The sequence below is a fragment of the Myotis myotis genome, unplaced genomic scaffold (assembly GCF_014108235.1).
Source record: "Myotis myotis isolate mMyoMyo1 unplaced genomic scaffold, mMyoMyo1.p scaffold_m19_p_19, whole genome shotgun sequence".
NCBI lineage: Eukaryota > Metazoa > Chordata > Mammalia > Chiroptera > Vespertilionidae > Myotis > Myotis myotis.
The window spans coordinates 6,034,889-6,056,451 of record NW_023416323.1 but is presented as its reverse complement, the minus strand read 5'-3'; the positions used below and the strand labels follow the sequence as shown (position 1 = coordinate 6,056,451).

The 21,563-nt window shown below is 51.7% G+C and overlaps 2 protein-coding genes across 6 annotated transcripts; both read right to left on the bottom strand.

The window, feature by feature from the left end:
* Positions 1–244: 244 nt before the first annotated feature.
* Positions 245–3,803, bottom strand: SERTAD3 (SERTA domain containing 3). 5 transcript variants are annotated; one of them, XR_004973680.1, is made up of 3 exons: positions 3,569–3,800; positions 670–1,499; positions 245–565 (listed from the first exon to the last, which is right to left on the bottom strand). XR_004973680.1 is itself a non-coding variant. In XM_036346626.1 (3 exons), exon 3 carries the CDS (start codon positions 1,491–1,493, stop codon positions 900–902), a length of 594 nt encoding a protein of 197 aa, XP_036202519.1. In that variant the 5' UTR covers positions 1,494–1,499; positions 2,085–2,140; positions 3,569–3,802; the 3' UTR covers positions 247–899. The 5 variants fall into 5 exon arrangements, 4 of the variants coding, with proteins under 4 accessions (XP_036202521.1, XP_036202519.1, XP_036202520.1 ...); XM_036346626.1 differs by adding an exon at positions 2,085–2,140 and having other exon boundaries at positions 247–1,499; positions 3,569–3,802; XM_036346627.1 differs by lacking the exon at positions 3,569–3,800 and adding exons at positions 2,085–2,140; positions 2,275–3,506 and having other exon boundaries at positions 247–1,499.
* A 2,427-nt stretch (positions 3,804–6,230) lies between these two features.
* BLVRB (biliverdin reductase B) lies at positions 6,231–20,433 on the bottom strand. The gene is made up of 5 exons (XM_036346504.1): positions 20,240–20,433; positions 12,200–12,364; positions 11,974–12,063; positions 10,549–10,677; positions 6,231–6,496 (listed from the first exon to the last, which is right to left on the bottom strand). Exons 1-5 carry the CDS (start codon positions 20,316–20,318, stop codon positions 6,339–6,341), a joined length of 621 nt encoding a protein of 206 aa, XP_036202397.1. The 5' UTR covers positions 20,319–20,433; the 3' UTR covers positions 6,231–6,338.
* Between the last annotated feature and the right edge of the window lie 1,130 nt (positions 20,434–21,563).

Below are 21,563 nucleotides of genomic sequence, written 5' to 3'. Positions count from 1 at the left end.
TCCCTTCCAAAATACTTTTTTTTTTTTTTTAATATATTTTATTGATTTTTTACAGAGAGGAAGGGAGAGAGAGATAGAGAGTTAGAAACATCGATGGGAGAGAAACATCGATCAGCCGCCTCCTGCACATCTCCTACCGGGGACGTGCCCGCAACCGAGGTACATGCCCTTGACCGGAATTGAACCCGGGACCCTTCAGTCCGCAGGCCGACGCTCTATCCACTGAGCCAAACCGGTTTCGGCCCAAAATACTTTTATTAAAAAAAAAATAATAATTACAATTAAAACCTCCCCCCTACCCCACCCCCAAACCACCACAAAACCCGCCTTTCTTTTAAATAACGCGGCACGGAGCAGTTTGGTTTCCACCTATTGCACGTGGTCCGGCCTGGTTAACATCAGGAGGCTGCTGGGACTGGGTCCTGCCAAGGAGGTGGGGTTCAGCCTTGGGGGAGGAGGCCGGCCCCTCCTACTCCTTCCAGGTACAAGAGGCAGCTTCTCAGTCATTCTTTGACAGGCCCAGCTTATCTTCCCTGAGGCCCAGTGGTCACAAAAGGAGTAAGAACTGGAGGAGAAGGCAGAAGAAATGTGGCAGTGGGAAATCAGACTCCTAGAAACAGAGTCTCATTAAGGCATTTGGAACAGATAAATTAATTCAGGAAGACCCACCTTCACAGAAGGCTTCGGTAACCAGACACACACGCACGCACGTGCGCAATACAGTTTATGGAACCCTGATATGGGAGGAAAGGAGGCCAGCCACTGCTTAAAGCCTCCACCAACACACACACACACACGCACACACGCACGCACGCACGCACGCACGCACGCACATGCACTCAGGGATCCAGCCCACTGAGGCTGAGATGTGGAGGGAGCACCCTTCAATCATCCAAGTTTTAGGATCCCAGAATGATTTCCATGATGTGATCTAGTTCATTCCACTCCCAGGACCCTGGGGTACAGAAGAAGTTGTGAGGAGGCTCCGGTGGGGCCAGTGCAGGCTCCTTCTCCACAGTGGATGTGTCAATGTCCAGAAAAAAATCATCCAGACCTGAGTCCCCCAGGTACCGAGAGCTCAGAGCTTCTAAGAAGACTGGATCAGGCTGGGGCAGCTCTTCATTCTGGGGACCCGGGGGAGCCACTGGATTCTGAGGGGTCTCGGTCTCGTCCATGGAAGTCTCTAGCTCCCTGAGAATAGAGCCAATGGTGGTTGACAAGGAGAAGTCCTCCTCACCCAGGAAAAGGGGCTCAGGGGGCAAGGCAGGTGCTGGAGCCAGACAAAGCGCGGCCTGAAGCTGCTGGAGGGTGTTATGGATGAGGACGTGCCTTCGGAGGCTCGGTGCTCGGGGGCCGAGGCTCCGCTGAACTTTGTCCAGGGAAATTCGGAGCAGGGCTTGCTGGTAGCTTCGAAGGCCTGCTGGACCCCAGTCCCACTTCTCCTCCTCTTCTTCCTCCAAGTCGGAGTGTTTCCTCTTCAAGCCTCCTACCATGGTGCCCTGTGGAAAGGGAGGGGCCAGTCAGACACAGTAGGGCTAGTAGTTCAAATCCTGAATCTCCTGCATGGTTGTTGTTGATTTTTAATGATCTGAACTTCAGTTTTTGCCTCTACAAAATAAATAGAGATGGTAGGAATCCCATTTCTTACGTGACTAAGAAAAATAAGACCTGGCATAGCTGGGTTTGAATCCCACTTACTTGCCTGGGTCGCCCAGAATAGTGAGTTTTCCTTCTTGAAACAGTTTCCTCATTTGCAAGATCAGTATCCCAACTCAGGTTCCTTTGAGCCTTAAAGCTATTCTTTCCACAGTACTCATTAAAAAAAAATTACTGATTGATTTTAGAGAGGAAGGGGCAGAGGGAGAGAGAAACATTGGTTTGTTGTTCCACTTATTTAAGCGTTCAAACCTTCAGTTCAACCTTGGTGTATGGGGGTGACGCTCTAACCCACTGAGCTACCCGGTCAGGGCTTCTACAACGCTCATTTCTCCAAAGGTGACACATACCAGACAGGTGTGGAACACAGAGACCTAGGCTGGAGGCAGGGAACCCTCGCTTTGAATTCTGCCTTTCACACCGCTCACCTGTGCGATTTTGGGACGTGATGTGACATGACCTCTCTGGGCATCAGTTTCCTCACCTATGAAATGGGGATTGTAAAAATTCTCACCACATCGTCAAGGAGACCCCACGTGTGACATGCACGGGGCTCACCACACAGGAAATGCTCACTGAACAAGAGTTGTCATTTATTAATTCAATAATTTTACTTACTGAGTGCTACTATATTCAAGCCACCGGGAGCCCTGTTTGGGCACCTCACCTATTTGTCAAGCCTCTTCTTTCAGAGTCTATTTCTGTCCACGATGTTCTCCTAACTGACTGAGCGCTCCCAACCGGAGAGAAGGCTCCTTCCTCCTTCCCTCCGCCCCCGCCTTCTGCTTCCCCCTCCGTGAGGCCCCGTAGCCGTAGAAAAACTTGCTAGAACTCGATTCACGCCAAGCCCCACCCCTCCCGACCTACCCAACCAGACCTCGGTCCTGTGCAGGCCCCGCCCCCTTCACGGAGCGCCCTTCAGCAGCCAGCCACGCCCCAACGTGGTCCTAGGGCTTCTGGGAAATGTGGGCCAATAGCCGCCAGGTACACACGTAGACTCGAGCGTGCACTGCCATCCCCAGGGAGCTCCGCACGCCACAGGAAGAACCTCCCCCACCCTCCCCAGGGCATGCGCACTGACGCCCGGAGCGGGTGGGGGAAGGGAACCCGGACGTTCAGCGGCCCGGCGCCTGCAGGGCCCCGCCCTCCGCTGCCTCCAGGGCTGCGGGTCAGAGCTCCGCGCCCGGAACACCCCTCCCCCACCCAGGCTGCAGCTCTAACATCGCTTTCTTCCGATCTTTCGGGCCCCAGAAGGCCCTGGAGTCTTCCCCCAAACTGCTCTCGCGTCCAGGGACCCAGGCGCCAACACATCGTTCAAAGACTACAAATGCTCTCCCATCCACTCCGTTTGGGACACTAGGTCTCTCAATTTTGAGACCTTTCGCCTATTCTCCTGTCTTTCAAGCAAACTCTCCACTTCACCTCCAGAGCCCCCTCACCCCCCGGCTCCAAGATCTGAACACAGGACTCTCCCCAGAACCCTCTCTCCGCCACTGCGTCTGGGAAACCAAGACGGCTTGCCCCTGGTTCTCTCGCTTCTCCAAGTGCCGGGGATCCCAGCCCCAACCCCTCCCACCTTCTCCAGAACACCAGACCCTCGAATTCAACCCGTCAGGGAGCCCGGAACTGTCCCAATCTCCAGATTCCCTGCCCCAAAAGTTCCTTCCCTGGTTCTCTCGCTTCTCCAAATACCGCAGGTCCCAGCTTCAAACTCCCTCCACTTGAAGATCCTGCCCCACCAACTTCGCCTCCAGTCCAAGATTTCAAATTCAGTCTCCGATCCCCAAACCCTATCAGTCACTCTGAACCTGCGCTCCCCACTCCCACCCAGAGTCCGCCTCCGCGACTCTCGGTGTGCGCCCCCCCCTCCCCCAACCCAAGGCAGGTCTCCGGCCAGGCAGCCGCCCCTCACCTCGGCTGCCAGGCTCACTCCTGGCACACCCGCAGCTTTGCGACCCTCCAGCGGTGGGCAGGGGCCTCGCTCGCCGCCCGGGGTCCTCTCGCTCTGGCCTCCGGCTCACCCAGCTCCGCCCCGAGCCGGGCCGCGAGCCGCGATTGGCTGGAATCCTGCCCGCCGCGGGCGCGGACTGGCTGGGCGGAGCCAACCCTGTCACCCGGAGACGGACGCCCCGCCCTCCCTGCTCTGGCGCCCGAGACCTTTTAAAGAATTCCGACTGCCCAGGGGGCGGGGCCGCGGCTGCAGGGGGGCGGGGGACGGGGACACCGAAGCCGCTTCCTCCCCATCAGCGGCGGTCCTCGCTCGCACGTCGTCAGCGCTGCTCGCCGAAGCCCTTCACAGCAGGCCGGGGCCGCGAACCGGAGTCCGAGGTCGGGCGCTGCGGGGAGGATCCGCCGCCGAAGGCCAGCCAATGGTTTCGCGCGGCGTACGTTGCCTGGGCGATCGCAGCCCCCTTTCGCTGCCCCTGTCCTCCTGCCCCTCTCCGCACGTCACCTCTCCACCCCTCACTCTTCGGGACCCTTCAGCGGGGCTCCTGGCGGCCGTCCGTCCCCGTCCCCCTGACGCCCGTCCTGCCTCTCCCCGGATGGCACCTGCGCTGGGGAGACGGGTTCGCGGCTCCCCGCTACCCGGGGTACAGAGTCCAAACTGCTCATTTTCGCCACAAAGCCCTTCACGGTCTGGCCCGGGGCACACTCCTTGCTCCCCACCTTCCTGCCACACCAGTTTGGTTTTGAATCGTTTTCCGGTCCCTCCACCACCATGGACCCAGAGATTTTGCTCGTTTCTTTCCTTTATCCCCAGTGCCTACAGCAATGACAGCTACATAGCAAGTACTCAAAGGGGAGAATTAAAGGGGGTCAAATATATGGTAAGGATGGAAGCTAGACTTTTGATGATGAGCACACCAGACAGGATACAGGTATTGAATTGTAATGTACACCTGAAATTTACATAATGGAATAACCAGTTACCTCAATAAAAATTAACTTTAAAAATATTTCTGGATAAATCAATAAAAAAGAATGAAAGAACATTTGTAATTCTTTCAACAATAAAGATACATTTTAAGAACGAATTGAAAAGAAAAAGGTTTCTGGACCTTTCAACTTGTTTCCCATTCTGAAAATAGACCCTCAACTCCCAGGCTGCCTCTCATCAGAAATCATGTCAAAGGTTTCCTCTTCCTGGAAGCCCTCCCTGATGCTCCAGGGTGGATTGATTCTCACAGTATCCTGTTTTCCCCATTGAAACCCTCATCCTTTCCCTGGACTGTGGACTCCCTGAGGATAGGTACCAAGGTTATCTTGCTCACCAACTGTATGGTCAGCACAACACCTAGCAGAGGGCTGGACACAAGCAGGCATCCAGTGAAAGTTTGTTAAATGCCCAGACAATGTGGCAGAATGAAATAGAGGGCAGGAATGCAGAGTGCCAGTGCCCAGAAAGTTTGAACAAGTAGTGCACTCCCCCCCCCCCCCCCCGCACCCCACACACACACGTTTTCACCAAGAGGCGGGGAGGCAGTTTCCTCCAGGCTACCCCAGACCAGTTCTCTCTGGTTGGAATTTGACAACCAAGTCATCCTGCTGTTTGCAGATGCCGAGTAAGACTGGAATGGATTTTGTGAGTGATGGAGGTGGGGGTGAGGTGTTGCGTGGGAGCTGGGAAGAGGCTGGAGGCAGGAAGAGAGGAGCAGCTCTCACTTGGGCCTGGGAAAGGTGTCACTGGGGGATAAAGGCAGGGACAGTAGACTCCATGGGGACATGATTAAGAAGGGACAACTCTTCCCCCTCCTGCCTCCCAAACCTGCCCCTCCTCCAGGATCCTCATCTCAGGGAGGCCCCATGTTAACCTGGTCCCCAGGGTACAGCCCTGTGTCGTCCAGGTTGCCACCTTTCCCTCCCTCATGGCCGGTCCACTCAGGCTCTGCCCACTCTCTTCCCCTCAAGGTTTCTGCCTGGTCCCCCTGGGCTCCCAGCTTCCACTCTTGTCCCCCTCCCACCCACCTTCACACAATAGCCAAGGGAAGCTTTATAAAGCCCAAACCTGACTGTTCCCTCTCCCTACTTCTCCCCTGTTCCAGTCCTTGCATAAAACCTCAGGATATAGCTTAAACTTTTTACAATGACTCTGCACAATTTAGCATCCACGGAACAGCCTGTTGGGCTGCCTGCTCCTCACCGCTGAGGAAAGTATTATTAACTGTAGCTCCTCGTCTGCTCACCAGCCTCCTTCCCTTTGCTCATGTGCTTCCTTCTGCCCAGAAGCCGTCATGCCTTAGGACCTTCTCCTGGCTCATTCTTACCAAACCGGGTTTCAGGCAGGACCTCCCCTCTTCAACAGAGCCCCCAAGTTAGGTCACGTATCCCCTCTGGGTTCCCACAGCCCACTGTGCTTCCTCCCTCAGAGCCCTGGCCACTGTGGGCTGTCACTTCAGACTGAGATATGTGAAGGCAAAGCTCACAGCTATCTTGGTCACCACCGGGTCCTCACAGTCCCCACTAGGTCCCCACAGAGGGCCGGGTGCAGAACAGTAAACTGCAACTGAGGAAATGAAGGAATACCCAGAGAACCTTACACACAAGGCAGACAGAGACACTGAGATACCCAAAGCCAGAGTTGGAACTTCTAGCATACTCTGAAGCTCTTGGCTCAAGCTTTATTGCTGCCTTCCTGGGTTCCACATTCTCCAGGACGCTGTCCTCTGGACAGGGACAGAGCCCTAGTCATACTGGTGGGAAGGGTAGGTCCTGTGCCCGTCATACTCGTCGGTGGTGAGGCAGTGCAGCATGAAGTGGCCTAGGTCATGTTTGGAGATGACCCTTGAGGGTCCCCTTCCATCCAGGGTCACTGTGTAGGCCCCGGTCAGTGGCTGGTCCCCTGCAAAATAAAGATGAGGGGCAAGTAAAGATGTTCTTTCTCAGTTCCCCAACATGTGATCACTACAATGGTGGCCCAGGGGCCTACAGTGCGCCCAGCCAGAATGGTATTAAGAGCCATGTTATGTGAAACCCTTCTCATGCGCAGAGCACTAATCTATACCCTTTATTTAATTAATCTGACAAATTCTGATGACCTATTATGTGTCAGGTGCTGGGTCCCCAGCAAGGGACAAAACAGAAATTCCTGCTGTCAGCATGTAGACACTTGCTAGCTAAAGACAACTAATAAGAAAGTACAATACACAGTATGTTAGATGGGGAGAAATACAGCAGAGAATGGGCTAGGAACTATTTGTTAATTCTATTTTATAAGTGGGGACATTGGATCTTGGAGAGAGAAAGTCACTTTCAAGTGGCAAAGGCTAGATTTTCCCTGGGTGTCTCCATCTGGATGCTTTCCTATCTCTGGACCCCTCTGGAAGGGCTGAGTGACATGGCCCAGGCATGGGACTGTATTTCATAGGCAGTGGAAAAACACATTTCTCTGACTTTGTGAATATGGAGTCAGTGTCCTGATACCAGGGGTACAACTCCGTCTTTCTTAGACATGGAGACAGCAGACAGGCATGACCTGGCAATTACAGGGCATCTAGTGGCTGCATTATAATAATTTTTTAAAAAATATATATTTATTGATTTCAGAGAGGAAGGGAAAGGGAGAGAAAGAGAGAGAAACATCAATGATGAGAAAGAATTGTCAATTGTCTGCCTCCTGGACACCCCACACTGGGGATGGAGCCCACAACCCGGCATGTGCCCTGATCTGGAATCAAATCGTGATCTCCTGGATCATGTGTAAATGCTCAGCCACTGAGCCAAGCCAGCCAGGCCGCCCCAGCATGCTTCAGTTTCATTTTCACTGAAGAGTTCCACCCTGATCCTGGCTTCCTCACCCTGTATATATTTCTAGTGCAACCCTGAAAAAGTTACTGCTGCCTTGTGGTTTGTTGCGGACAGACCATGACTGCAGTAATGGCCCCAGAGAAGTCCAGTCCTGGGCTGAGGTGCTGGCTGATCCTGACCTTCACAGTGTTCCTGCAGTGTGTCTGCGTGGCCATGGCTTACATGTACTTCACCAGTGAGTTGCAGCAGGTCAGTGTAACGCATGTGGACGCACGGCAGCTGGCAGCGCCCTCGTGTTAACTGCCTCTCCTTTGCCTCTCTACTTGCTCCTCTTTGAAAACTTCATAGTGAATGTTTCCTTTCGCTGCCTGAGAGTTGTTTTGGTTTTATTTCTGTTGCATTTGTGTGTGGATAATAGTGAGACGGTAAAGGACGAGCATTCTGCCTATGTCTGTAATGCAGTGGTTATAAGCTGAGCTCACATTGTACTGCTCATCCTAAAATAATTGAAAATAAAACTGCCATTCTATGCCTGTGGATGGTTCAGGTACAAATCCGGGTGCATTTGACAGAGAGAAAAACAAAAACAAAAAACAGTGCCATTTTAATTCGTGTATTTCTCAACTATATAAAACGTTTGGAACTATAAATGCAAAATTGATAAAAAATAAACCAACTCAACTTCTTACCTTCTTATATATATTTTGACTAATTGTATATTATCAAAAACTATGAGTTGGAAGGAACTTTGAACACCCACATTTTATAGATGAGATTAGAGACCAGGATGGGTTACAGAAAATGATTGTCAGAGACTAACGTCTGGGTGCTGGAAGCCGATCCACCGTTGCTGCTTGACGCAGTCGCTGCAGGGATGTTTCAAGGGACCTGGCGTATATGGCATACTGTTCTTCATATGTTTGCTCTCACTTTTAACGCTATGTGTTTTAAACAGGACCACCTCTCTGAGAAAGGTTGTTTTCCCAGGTCAATAATTTTTTTAAAAAAACCAACAAAACACCTGCCAGTGACCAACTTAATTTAGGGATCAAAGGCAGCATACCAGTACAGGGACAACCTGGAATCATGTGCACTAAGAAACACACACCCTTACCCTCATGGCATTCCTACCAAAAATGTTTAATTTGCATCTGTGAGAACATAACCAGAAATCCAGAACATGGGGCATTTAAAAAGACACCAGGCCTCGTTCATGTTACAAGAAACATTTAAAAAAAAAGATACGAGGGACTGTTTCACATTTAAGATAACATAGCAACTAATCACAATGAGTGAGCCTCAATTGGACCCTGGTTTGGGGGTGGGGGGAGTTTAAGAAGATATTTTTTGACAATTGGGGAAATTTGAATATGACATAGATACTAAATGGTATGATAGAGTTCATGTTAATTTTCTTGAGTTGCAGACATTGGTCAACTTTGAAAAGTACTCTGTGTTAAAATAACTTTTAGGCATGATCTCTCCGAGCACTTACTTTAAACCTAGCAGGTCAAGAAGTAATATGAGCCCTGTCTACAGATGAGGAATTTGAGACTCAGAGGCCCAGGGCTGGAGTTTTCACCCAGATTCTCCACTAGGCAGCTTCTCCGCTGATTCAAAGCTCAGGACCTTGGTCTCTATAGGGTCCTGATACAATCCCTTAATTGAATCTAAACACCGAACCTTACTTGACCCTCTAGAGCAGCGGTTCTCAACCTGTGGGTTGCGACTCCTTTGGGGGGTCGAACAACCCTTTCACAGGGGTCGCCTAAGACCATCGGAAAACACATCTATAATTACATATTGTTTTTGTGATTAATCGCTATGCTTTAATTATGTTCAATTTGTAACAATGAAAATACATCCTGCATATCAGATATTTACATTACGATTCATAACAGTAGCAAAATTACAGTTATGAAGTAGCAACGAAAATAATTTTATGGTTGGGGGTCACCACAACATGAGGAACTGTATTAAAGGGTTGCGGCATGAGGAAGGTTGAGAACCACTGCTCTAGGGTATGTCATCCCTCACTCCTGTCAGGGGCCCCAGAAAGCAGAGTGTGAAGCAGAACTATTCCTCCAGGTCGGGCCTTTGGGTCTCCTCATCGCTGTTCCCTTATCCCAGTCCTCTCTCCCTCAATGCATGAAGCCACCTCCTTAGAGAGCCTACGCTTCCTAACGGCCACCATTACTACTCCCTTTACTGTGTTTGTTTCTTCACTCACTGTAGCACTGCCCGCCAGTAATATCCAGCTCTTATGTGGCCTGAGAGAGACATTTTGAGCCTAAAGCAACTGGAAGGCAGCTGTGATCCCCTGCGGGGTTTTATCTCCCCCACTAGAAATGTAAGCCTCATGAGAGGAGAGGCTCTATTGCCAGTGCTCGTCATGGTGGCCAGGGCCACAGTTCAAGTGCCAGAGGTGTCCGTTGAACGAACGGCTCTCTCCCCGTGTCTGGCTCTGTCTCTCAGTGTGGACTCCAGACCCGGTAGGGGAAAGAGGGCACAGGTGCAGCTTACTGGTTCCCTCCACAACACCATCATGAGAGGAGGTTCCCCTGTATTAGTTCACCCAACAAATGTTGACTGAGCGTCTACTGTATGCCAGGTCCTGATCTAGGCACTAGGAACACAGCTGTGATCTAACCAAGACAAGATCCGTTCCTCCATACAGTGGACACCCTAGTGAGGGAGGCACACAATAAATAAGAAATGATGGCCTGTAGTGAATATAAGCCCCCTTCCTTTGAATCTGGGCCTGTCCTAGGAACTTGCTTCCAATAAACAGAATGTGGCGGCAGCAGCACTGAGATCTGACTTTAGGGGAGGCTGCATATGGGTTGCATCAACCACCAGCGTGTCTGGGAGGAAGCTTTCCTGCAACTGAGCAACCTCAGGTGGGAGCCTCCCTGAGCCTAGTCAGCTCTAGGTACTGAGTCATAATAAACGAGAATGGTTTGTTCAACAGAGATAACAGAAAAATGTGTTAGAAAGGAGGATAAAACAAGCAGGAAAGAGGACAGGAAGTGTGGAGGGGAAGGTTGGCAATTTTAGGCGAGCCAGGCAAGGCCTGGTAGATGTCCCCAGAGGACAGGAGGGGGCAGGCTGGTGGCGGCGTTGCTGCTGGGTCTTGGCCCCACTCACCTATGTGGGGCGGCATCACGGCCACGTACTTCAGACCCGAATCCTGCAGCACCTTGTGCATCCGGATGTGGTCATCGGTCACATCCTGTAGTCGTGGGGGCACCTTGGCTGGGTCCCATAGCAGGAAGGCTGGGAGGACACAGGGTAGGGTCAGCTAAGGCAGGACAGCCTGGCCAGGACCGCAGCCTGCCAGTTTTGTGTCAGGACAAAATCCCACAGGGGCTCACCGCTGCCTTCCAGTTGCTGCAGGCTCAAAATGTCTCTCTCATAGGCCACATAAGAGCTGACCACTTCCCACCCCACCTGCTTCTGTCTGCTGTCCTCCCTGCCTCTGCCCTCACAATCTGTTCCCCGAATGCAGCCAGAAGCGGCCTGTGAACGCCCAGAGGGGTTGGAGCTCATCCCTGGCTCCATCTCACTCAGGGTAAATGCAAATGCCCATCAGGGCTCACAGGTCCCGTCAGCCCTCTGACCTCACCACTCTCCCCTTCACTAGCTCTGCTGAAGCCACACTCTGGCCTCATAGCCTTCACAACCGGGTGATCCCTCCGCCCAGAGTCCCGCTGTCTTACCATGCAGCCCTCCCTCACGTCACTTCCCTTTCTGGGAGGCACTGGGGTGAGGAAAGCGGCTGGTGGAGATAAGGCAGCCAGGTCTCACACGCCAGCTCTGCAGCCACAGGCTGTGTGAACTTGGGTAAGCCGTGGGCCTCCACTCCCTTAGCGACAAGGGAGACAACAGCCTCTGCTTACTGAGCACCTGCCATGTGCCACCACGAGGGCACTCAGAAGAGTTTTGTGAGGATGAAGTGGCATTCATCTCTAAGGCACGCACATGGTGCCTGGCACACAAGTGCTCAATAAAAGCTACCTGTTAGCATTAACTGCTCCTGTTATGTACCCTGCAGCCTTCAGTTTGGATTCTTTGGGGCAACTGCTTTTTCAGTGCCCATCTCCCCATAAATGGAGAGTTCTGTGAAGGTAGAGATGTGGTCTGTGTATCCACAGCTCTGTCACTTCCCCTAGAACCCTCCTTAACCTCACCTCAGACTGTGTTAGGTGCCTCCTCTGGGCTCCCCGCTATCCTGGCCTTGACCTCTCTGCCTGGGCCCCCATCCTGGGTCTGACTTCTCTGCTTTGGCTGCCTCCCCCCAGTCGCGACCTTGACAGTTGTGGCCTGTCACTGTTTGATGACTGCTCTGTTTACCATTTCCCTGTCATCTGTGAGATACGTGAGTGTAAGGCCCAGGGCTGTTTTGGTCATCACTATGTCCCTGGCATCTCACAGCAAGGTTCAGGCACACAACTGGTGCTCAATAAATGCCCAGTAGCTTGGGATGGCTCCAATGCCACCTTGCAAAGGCCTTCGGGCTGCCATTTACCCCCCCCCCCCCTTCAGCCCCATCCCTGTGACCCCACCACCCACCCGAGGTGCAGGCCACGACCTTGTCCACACCATGGGCCTTCATGGCCGCCACAATGTTCTGGGCACCCTCGGACATCACTGTGGTAGGACCTTAGAGGGGACAGAGAGTGGCTGTCACTGGTGGGTGGCGGCGGTGGTGGGGGTGGCAGAGGTGGGGCAGGGGGTGGGGGTGGTGCTGGGGGCCGAGGTGCAGGCGGGGGCCGTGGGCAGAGGGGGGGCCGAGTACTGAGGTCATTGCCGGTGCCCAACAGCACGATGACAGCGTCCTGCCCAGCCACAGTCTTGTCCACGTCAGCTGCCTGCCGAACATCGCCCACTACCACGTGGGCTGGCTGGGGCCCCTCCGAGGGCAACCTGGAGGAGTCCCGCACCAGCACTGTCACCTCATAACCTGTGGGCAAAGAAGGGCAGAGAGGCAGGTCAGTAGGCTCTCGGGCTGGCACTCCTGGGCTCCTGGAGGATACCATGAACCCTCCAATGCATCCTTCTGGTCCCCTGTTCTGAGGCAGGGGCCGCTAAACATTTTTGCTGGCATACCGGCAGTTGATATTGAGGTAGTTGTTAAAATTGGGCCATTCCTTCATGCCGGTTCATAAATAACCTGCACTGATGCCTCCAATGGCCTCCCTGAGCCCCCCCAGACTTCTCCACCCTCTGGCAACTGAAGAGTTAATGACTGGCATCACACTGGCATCCATAGTCCTGGAAGAAACTGAGGCACAGAGGAAGACATGAGTTGCCTAAAGGTTGCCCAGTGCCGGGATTGGTCCCCCAGGCCTTATTTCTGCAGGGCAAGGTCCTGCCTTAGCGGTCATTAAAGATTTTGAACATTGCCTTGGTATGCTTCCTCCCAAAAGAATTTTTGATAACTCGTGTCTCCCTTCCCCACATACAAACCCATTTTAAAGTTCACAACATAATTATCCTTTTTTTAAACAATGACAAAAGACGTTTTGTGTTTGAGTTTATTGCAAATGGTGATATCTATCTAATCTCATAAAAGAGCAACATGCAAATTGATGTACCTCTGCTACATCCACAAGCCACGCCCATCAGCCAATCAGGAGCAAATATGCAAATTAACCCAAATAAGATGGCGGCAGTCACAGAGCTGGAGCGAGCAGGAGGCTTGGGTTGCCCCCGGCAATGGAGGAAGCCAAGCTTCCCGCCTGCCCTGCCGGCCCTGAGCTCCGCTCAAGGCTACAAAGTTTCAATTATAGAAGATAAATAAATCCCAGATACCTGCTTCCAGCCCCCGGCCGTGGCCAGCCTAAAAACAGCCCTGAGCCCCTCACCCAGGCTGGCCAGGCACCCCAGCGGGGACCCCCACCCTGAAGGGACTGTGGGCAGCCTGAAAACGACCCTCAGCCCCTCACCCAGGCTGGCTACACCCCCATGGGGTGAAGGTCCCCACTGGGGCGCTTGGCCAGCCTGCAAAAAGCCATCAGCCCCTCACCAATGCTGGCCAGGCACCCCAGTGGGAATCTCCACCCTGAAGGGGTATGGCCAACCTGAAAACAGCCCTCAGCCCCTCACCCGGGCTGGCTAGGCACCCCAGCGGGACCCCACCCTGATCCAGGACACCCTTTAGGGCAAACCAGCTGGCCCCCACCTGTGCACCAGGCCTCTATCCTATATAATAAAAGGGTAATATGCAAATTAACCCTAACAGCAGAAGGACTGGGAATGACTGGTCACTATGACACACACTGACCACCAGGGGGCAGACGCTCAATGCAGGAGCTGCCCCCTGGTGGTCAGTGAGTTCCCACAGGGGGAGCTCTGCTCAGCCACAAGCCAGGCTGATGGCTGCCAGCACAGTGGTGGTGGCGGAAGCCTCTCCTGCCTCCTCAGCAGCACTAAGGATGTCCGACTGCAGCTTAGGCCTGCTCCCCACTGGCAAGTGGACATCACCCAAGGGCTCCCAGGCTGCCAGAGGGATGTCTGACTGCCATCTTAGGCCTGCTCCCCCGGGGAACGGGACTAAGCCTGCAGGTGGACATCCTCCGAGGGGTCCCAGACTGCAAGAGGGCACAGGCCGGGCTGAGAGACGCCCCCCCCCACCCCCGCCCGAGTGCACAAATTTTTGTGCACCGGACCTCTAGTATCACTATAAAAGGCTAATATGCAAATTGTCACCTGGGGAGTTTAACGGGGAGACCAGGAGTTTGATTGCTTGCTATGACATGTGCTGACTACCAGGAGGAAGTGTGGAATGAAGGAAGGCCCCAATCAGTCCTGATTGCCGGCCAGGCCTAGGGACCCTACCTGTGCACGAATTTCATGCACCAGGCCTCTAGTAAAAAAATAAAATGATTAATGGTGGGCTCTGTTATGGACTGATATGTCCCCCCAAAATTCACATGTTGAAGCCCTAACCCCCAAAGTGATGGTGTTTAGAGGTAAGTAGGTTTAGATGAGGTCATGAGTGTGGGCCCCATGATGGGATTAGTGTCTTTAGAGGGAGAGGAAGATAAACCAGAGCTCTCTCTCCATCACATAAGAAAGACATCTGCAAGCCTGGAAGAAGGTTCTCACCAGAAACCACATCTGTTGGTACCTTGATCTTGGACTTCCCAGGCTCCAGAACTATGAGAAATGCATGTATGTTGTTTAAGTCACTCAATTTTCTTATAGCAGCCTGAGTCAGCCTCTATATATCATTCTCCTGAAAACTGAACTGCAGCTCCTTGAGAAATGGCTGGTGGGCTGGGGATGGGCAAGATGAGCCTGGAGTATGCCCTGCCCGCTGGGAAGGCAGTGCTTAAATGATGGGGCCATGAACTCAATAGAAACACATCAAATATATAGAAATCTGTGAGTTCATAATGATACTAACAAAGAAACCTCATTGGTCATCACCTATCAGAGGATTAATCTCTTACTCTGAAAATAATAAAGGAAGAGGAAAAACAATGAATTTGTTCCATTTCTTTTGATATCTGTCATCATCATTTCAAAAACAAACAGTGGGAGATTTACACTCTGGGCAATGATGATGATAATGATAAATAATATGTATAGAGCACTCACTATGTGCCAGGTGCCAAGTGTCTTACAAATATTAACTCTCTTACATATTTAGTTCTCAAAGTAACCCTCGGCCTGAATTCCAGCCTTACCACTAGCTAGCTGAATGACATTGGGCAATTCACTTGCCCTCCTTGAGCCTTAGGTCCTTCATTTGTAAAGTGACACAAATGATAGTTTCTACATTATAGATTTGTTGTAGGGTTAAATAATATTTACACAGCCATTTTGTACCCATTGAAATGAACATTTCATCAATAAAGCACTATTGCTTAGAGGTTAAAAAAATAGAACTAAAAGCTCAATGTAGACAGTTGATTTTTGACAAAGGTGCAAGACCATTCAATGGGGAAAGAACAGTCTTTTCAACAAATGGTGCTAGGACAACTGGATGCCCACATATAAAAGAACGAAGTTGGGATTCCTACCTCATACCATATATGAAAATTAACTTAAAACGATTGAAGACCTAAATGTAAGAGCTAAAACTGTAAAACACTTAGAAGAAACATATTAGACACCTAGCTACAACACCAAAAGCACAAGCAACAAAAGAAAAAATAGACACATCATCAAAATTAAATATTTATGTGCTTCTAAGGACACCAGCCAGGAAGTAAAAAGACAACACACAATGTGGGAGAAAAGTTTGCAAATTGTATCTCAGGTAAGGGACTTGTATTAGAATATACGTATAAAAGAATTCCTAGGTCCTGGCCGTTGTGGCCTAGTGGCTGGGCTTCATCCCATGCACTGAGAGAAGTCGCAGGCTGATTCCTAGTCAGGGTATGTGTCTGGGTTTCAGGCTGCATCCCCAGTGGGGGATGTGCAGGATACAGCAGATCAGTGTTTCTCTCTCTCCCTCTCCCTTCCTCTGGCTCTAAACAAAAACATTTTTAAAATATATTTTTACTGATTTCAGAGAGGAAAGGAGAAGGAGAGAGAGACAGAAACAAACATCAGTGATGAAAGAGAATCAATGATTGGCTGCCTCCTGCATGCCCCACACTGGGGATTGAGCCTGCAACCTGGGCATGTGTCCTGACCGGGAATCGAACCATGACCTCCTAGTTTATAAGTCGACGTTCAACCACTGGGCCATGCCAGCTGGACTGAACTGTATATTTTAAAGGGGTGAATTGTATGGTGTGTGAATTGTATCTTAATAAAAATACAAAACTAAAACTATGCCAGCTGGTGTGGCTCAGTGGTTGAGCATGAACCCATGAACCAAGAGGTTACCAGTTCAATTCTGGGTCAGGGCATATGGTTGGGTTTTGGGCCCGATCTCCAGTAGGGAACATGCAGGAAGCAGCCAATCAATGTTTCTATCTCTCTATCCCTCTCCCTTCCTCTCTAAAATCAATAAAAACATATTTTTAAAAAATCACATAATCTCATTCATAAAGAACAAAATAAACTGATGAACAAAATAGATCCAGAGACATAGAAACATGGAACAGACTATCGAGTCTCAGAGGGAAGGTGGAGGTAGGTGGATGAGAAGAGATTAACCAAAGAACTTATATGCATATATGCATAACCCATGGTCACAGACAAGGCCTGGGGGCAGGGGGCGAGCTAGAAGGCGTAAATTGTGGGGGGAAGGGGACATCTGTAATACTTTCAACTATAAAGATAAATTTTAAAAAAATGCAAAACTAAAACAAATAAAAAGTTGAGGAGAGTGCCTGGCATAGGAATGAGTGCTATATGGGTGCTGGCTGTTACTATGCCTTTTTTTCCCTTACAATGGCTGTTTATCATCTCACAATGTTATTTCCTGGCCTGGTGTAACCCTCCCAGGCTCTCCTGACCACTGTCACGCCTTCTCCAATCCATATTCCACATGGGAGCCAGATAGAGCCTTCCACAGAAGTGCCCCGGCCCCGCCCCCGCTCATATCACTCCTGTGATACCCGGGCCCTCAGATAAAGTCATCATGGCTGCCTTTAAGGCCCATTCGGGATCTGGCCTGTCTTCCTCTCCACCCTGTGCTGGGGCCACTGTCCTCTTCAACCACTGCATGTCTTTCAGTTCCTCAAACCCATGATGCTGCCTCCTGGCCTTTGCAAGCGCTGTCCCCTCCGCCTGGAACACCCTTCACCCTCTCTCCACAGGCCCCACCAGCCCGTGTGCTTCCTCTTTCACGGCCCTACTTATGCTGACCTGGAGTAAACCAAGGGTCCTATGGGTCCACAGACTGTGCCATATTTGCCACCACCTCCCTGACAATTTATAAACACAAAAGCACAGGCTTTGCTGCCCCAAAGACCGGGGTTCAAACTCTAGTTCTGCCACTTACTGGCTGAGGAATCTCCGGAAACCCCGTTTAGTCTTCTCTAGAAAGTGAAGATCATCAACTCTGTAAGGTATAGGAATGTCTATTCACTATGCTGTATACCTGAAACTAATATTATATGTCAACTGTAACTGGAAAATGAATACATTTTTTTAAAGAAAAGAAAGTGAAGACCACAATCCCCAGTGTCCCCATCCCATGTGACCACCTGTCATAAGGGAAGGACACAAAACCTGTGCTGCCCTCACATGCATCTGGGAGGAGCAAGGGCTTTTGCGTGCCAAGGTGGGCATTGCTTAACTGCCACGGGATTGGTTAAGACAGATCCGGGTAAACTGTGGGTATTTTGGGGGGGAGAACAAGGTCTCACAGACAGTGAGAACTTTGACACATGATCTCAGCACGAGGGTGCCCATCAATGCTACATTATTGGTGATTAGTGACGTTTGAGAAGTGCTGTGCTAAGCTCTTTCCACAGATAAATGTGGGTTTTCCTCCCAACATTTTTAACACAACCAACATTTACCAGTAAATTTAAATATAAGTTAGTGGCTACCATACCATACCAAACAGTATGAGTTTAGAATTCACAGATTTTACCCTTTACAAAGATAAGAGCATTTGTAAGATATTTCCCAACCTTTTTTAAAAAAACCTCTAGTTTTCTGTTTTTTAATTTTGAAATAAAGTCAGACCTATACAAAAGCTGCAAGACCTAGATTTTCATATTGCTTTTAGTTTACCCTTCTCTATGTCTGTGTGCATATATGTATATACAATATACTTATCATAATTATATATGTGTGTATATAAATATATTTAGTGTACATAACATATATATAGTATTTTCCTAACTAGTTGAGAATAAGTTTCAGAGATAATACCCCTTTTAAGCTTTTTTTTTTTATCTGAAACCTCAATACAAAATATATTTCACAGCCTAATCCTGTATATACAAACCCATAAAACCAATATTTAACATGTGATACATTCAGATACTGTTGTAACCAACTGCATATATGTAGAACTCACTATGACCCACAGTTTGAAAAGCACCAGATTGCAACAACCTTACAAGGTAGGTATTATTATAATGCCTTTGGAGGAGAGGGAAACGGAGGCAATTTTAGGTAACTGGGCCAGGATCACACAGCCATGATCTAAGTTCATTCAGTTAAGGAATGCTTATTGAGCACCAACTATGTGCTGGACATGGTTCTAGGCCAGCCGTGGGCAAACTACGGCCCGCGGGCCAGATCCGGCCCGTTTGAAATGAATAAAACTATTGAAAATAAAGACCGTACCCTTTTATGTAATGATGTTTACTTTGAATTTATATTAGTTCACACAAACACTCTATCCATGCTTTTGTTCCGGCCCTCCGGTCCAGTTTAAGAACCCATTGTGGCCCTCGAGTCAAAAAGTTTGCCCACCCCTGTTGTAGGCACTTACCACATATTATATTATTTAATCATCACAAGACCCCAGGGCAAATGCTACTAGTTTCATCCCCACTTAACGAATACCTAGGTGGGACAAGGCATTTGACCATACAGGTGGTTAAGTGGCAGAGTTGGGGTTTGAATGTGGGCAGGCGAGCACCAGAGTCCAGGCCTGTTAAGAGCTCAGCCCCATAGAATCACTGGGTTAATAAAAACCGAGTTCATTCAACAGCAAGGCTCTGAGCTGTGCAGGGTCTTGTCAGAGCCTCGATGAGAAGGCAAGGCCTCCCAAGCCCCAGCTCACAATTCCCCACGATTCTGCTGTTCTAATGGTGACCAGCAGGGTGGATGAGCAGACTTCAGTGGAATTCAGGATTAAGGAAAAGGTAGTAACATGGGAACCAAATCCTCTGGGTGACTCAGCACTTCTACCCTCCCCCACTTTAATTATTTTTCCCTATTGACTCCGCACTTCTTTACTTCTCCTCTTACTTCCTCCCCCACAATTGTTTATCAGCAAATTTGTCTCTCCCCTCCCACAAGTCAAGATCCAAACTAGGGGGGAGAGCAGTGGGCCAAGGAGGGCTGGACTAGGAGACAGCAGAGAATGGGATCCTGGTGGCCTCCACCCTTTTGGGACACCCAGATAGTCAGTATCTTCAGAGTCACCAAGACCTGCCAGGGTGGGGCTCTATATCTGGAAGTCTCAGGCCCAGCTGGGTGTTGGTGACGTCTGGACAGTGGGAGCAGAAGGCTGCCCAACTATGCCCTTTCCTGGGGCAACTCTAAATATTCAGCCTCACTGACTTTTTGGGGTCCCCAAGTCTTCACCCATGTTTCTGTGACCCTCTCTCCACTAGATGGTCTCAGCAACCCACACCTGCCCCCCAGACTTTCCAACCTCCAGTCTTGGTGTCCAAGCCAAGAACCAGTGGGCTTTTGGTGGTTATGAGCATGGGCTGGGTTCAAATCCCAGCACTGTCACTCTCCAGCTGTATGACCTTGGGCAAGACACTCTCCTGGCCTCAGTTTCCTAATCTGTGAGGTAAGGTGATACTAGATCCCACCCCACATTTAGTGCTGTGAGGATTTAACACGTGTGAAGAGAGGGAGGTGTGGGAGGCAAGCGTGGCCAGGCTTAGTAAGCCCTCTCTGGGTGTGCTCACCACCACCACCACCACCACCACCACCACCACCACCGCCACCACCACCACCGCCACCACCACCACCACCACCACCGTAACAGCACAAGTCATAAGCGCCTGTATTCAAACTTGTCACGAGTCCCCAGCCTCCCAGGGCCCATTCTTACTCCTTGAACGCATAAAACTGGATCCCATAGCGTCCCCCATTCTAACACGGTGCCCTCTGGGTTCTCACACCCCAAGGCACTGATGGCCTGCCCCAACCTCGGCCAGACCCATGATGTCCCTTCCTAGCGCTCTGCCCGTGCACCCCGTGACATCGCCCACCCGCCCGCCCCAACTCATGCCTGCTTGCACCGCCTGCGCCAGCGTGGTGAGCCCGGTCCTGCCGGTGGCGCCGAAGATGGCAATCTTCTTTACCGACATGCTGCGAGGTCGTGCGGGTGGGAGTCTGCGGAGCCTCGGAACGCGCGGGAACTGACCGGCTGCCGGGCCGCCCTCTGCGCCCTTCTCCAGCGGGAGGGGCGGGCGCTACGGCCCCGAGGACCACGCCTCCGCCCGCCCTCGGCTCCCCGCTCGGGCCAAGGGGCGGGGCCAACGGGCCGCCCCTCCAGCCAGAGTGGGCGGGGCCGAGCCGGCTCCGCTCCGCCCGCCGCCCGCACTGCCCCTCCGCCCGCCTCTCAGGCTGGGAGGTGCGGCCACACCTGCTCCACCCGAAACTGCGGGCCCGGTGCCCCGCCTCGGCGCTCCGGACCCCGGGGTGGGGCGGGGCCAGGGCGGGCCACGCCCACGGGACCTCGGCGCTCACGCCCCCCCTCCGGGGCCTGGAGGTGGGCTGGGACTCACTGCGCCCCGGGCCTCCACGCGGGAGAGTGAGGGAGGCGGTGTGTGTGCGAGTTGGACACCAGCTGCGCGTCTTTGTGTCGATGACTGTGTGACTGTGAGTCACCCCGAAGGGGAGCATGGCTGTGTGACACCTTTAGCCACCCCCTATGTGTAACTCCGCGTGCAGCAGGGACTGCGTGTGACCCCACGAGTGGGAGCATTGATGTTGTTGTGTGACCTGGTGGTGACACTGGGTGACAGTGCGGCCTGTGACGCTAATGCATCCAGACTGCGGGGCCTGGTGTGCGCTCGGACATGTGTGGCCCGGCACCAGAGCGCGCGGTGTGAGGCTGTGGCCGGGTGACCCCGCGTGTGTCATGTGCGGGTGTGTGACGCCGAGACCCCCTCTGAGTGTGGCTGTTACTGCTGTGCTGCTGTTTGCAATCTCCTGGGACGTGACGGATGAGTGTGTGAGTGCGGGGTGTGTGACCCAGTGAGTGTGATGAGGTTGAGTGTGTAAAAGGGCATGTCGTGCTGTGTGATTGTGAAGCTGTGTGTGCCCTGAGCATGTGGCACTCTGACACCCATCGGAGTAGGACACCGTGTGACTGCTGTGTGTGGCACCCACGGGTGGGGCGGCGCTACCTCAGTGACACCGGGGGACGCTGTGGGGCTCCATATCCATGGGCCCCGGTGCGGGCCTGGTGTGGACCCGGTGTGGACCCGGTGTGGGCCCGGTGTAGACCCGGTGGGGGACCCGGTGTGGACCCGGTGCGGGGCCCGGTTGGGGACCCGGTGCGGACCCGGTGCGGGGCCCGGTGTGGGCCCGGTGTGAGTTTGCATGTT

Bases quoted from the DNA above. Each gene is read 5' to 3' on its own strand.
- BLVRB (XM_036346504.1), bottom strand. From the start codon at position 20,318: ATGTCGGTAAAGAAGATTGCCATCTTCGGCGCCACCGGCAGGACCGGG. The intron at 12,064-12,199 runs GTACTCGGCCCC...GTCCCCTCTAAG, and splicing joins GGGCACCGGCAATGACCTCA to GTCCTACCACAGTGATGTCC. The intron at 10,678-11,973 runs GTGGGTGGTGGG...GTGTCCTCCCAG, and splicing joins GGTCGTGGCCTGCACCTCGG to CCTTCCTGCTATGGGACCCA.
- SERTAD3 (XM_036346628.1), bottom strand. From the start codon at position 1,493: ATGGTAGGAGGCTTGAAGAGGAAACACTCCGACTTGGAGGAAGAAGAG.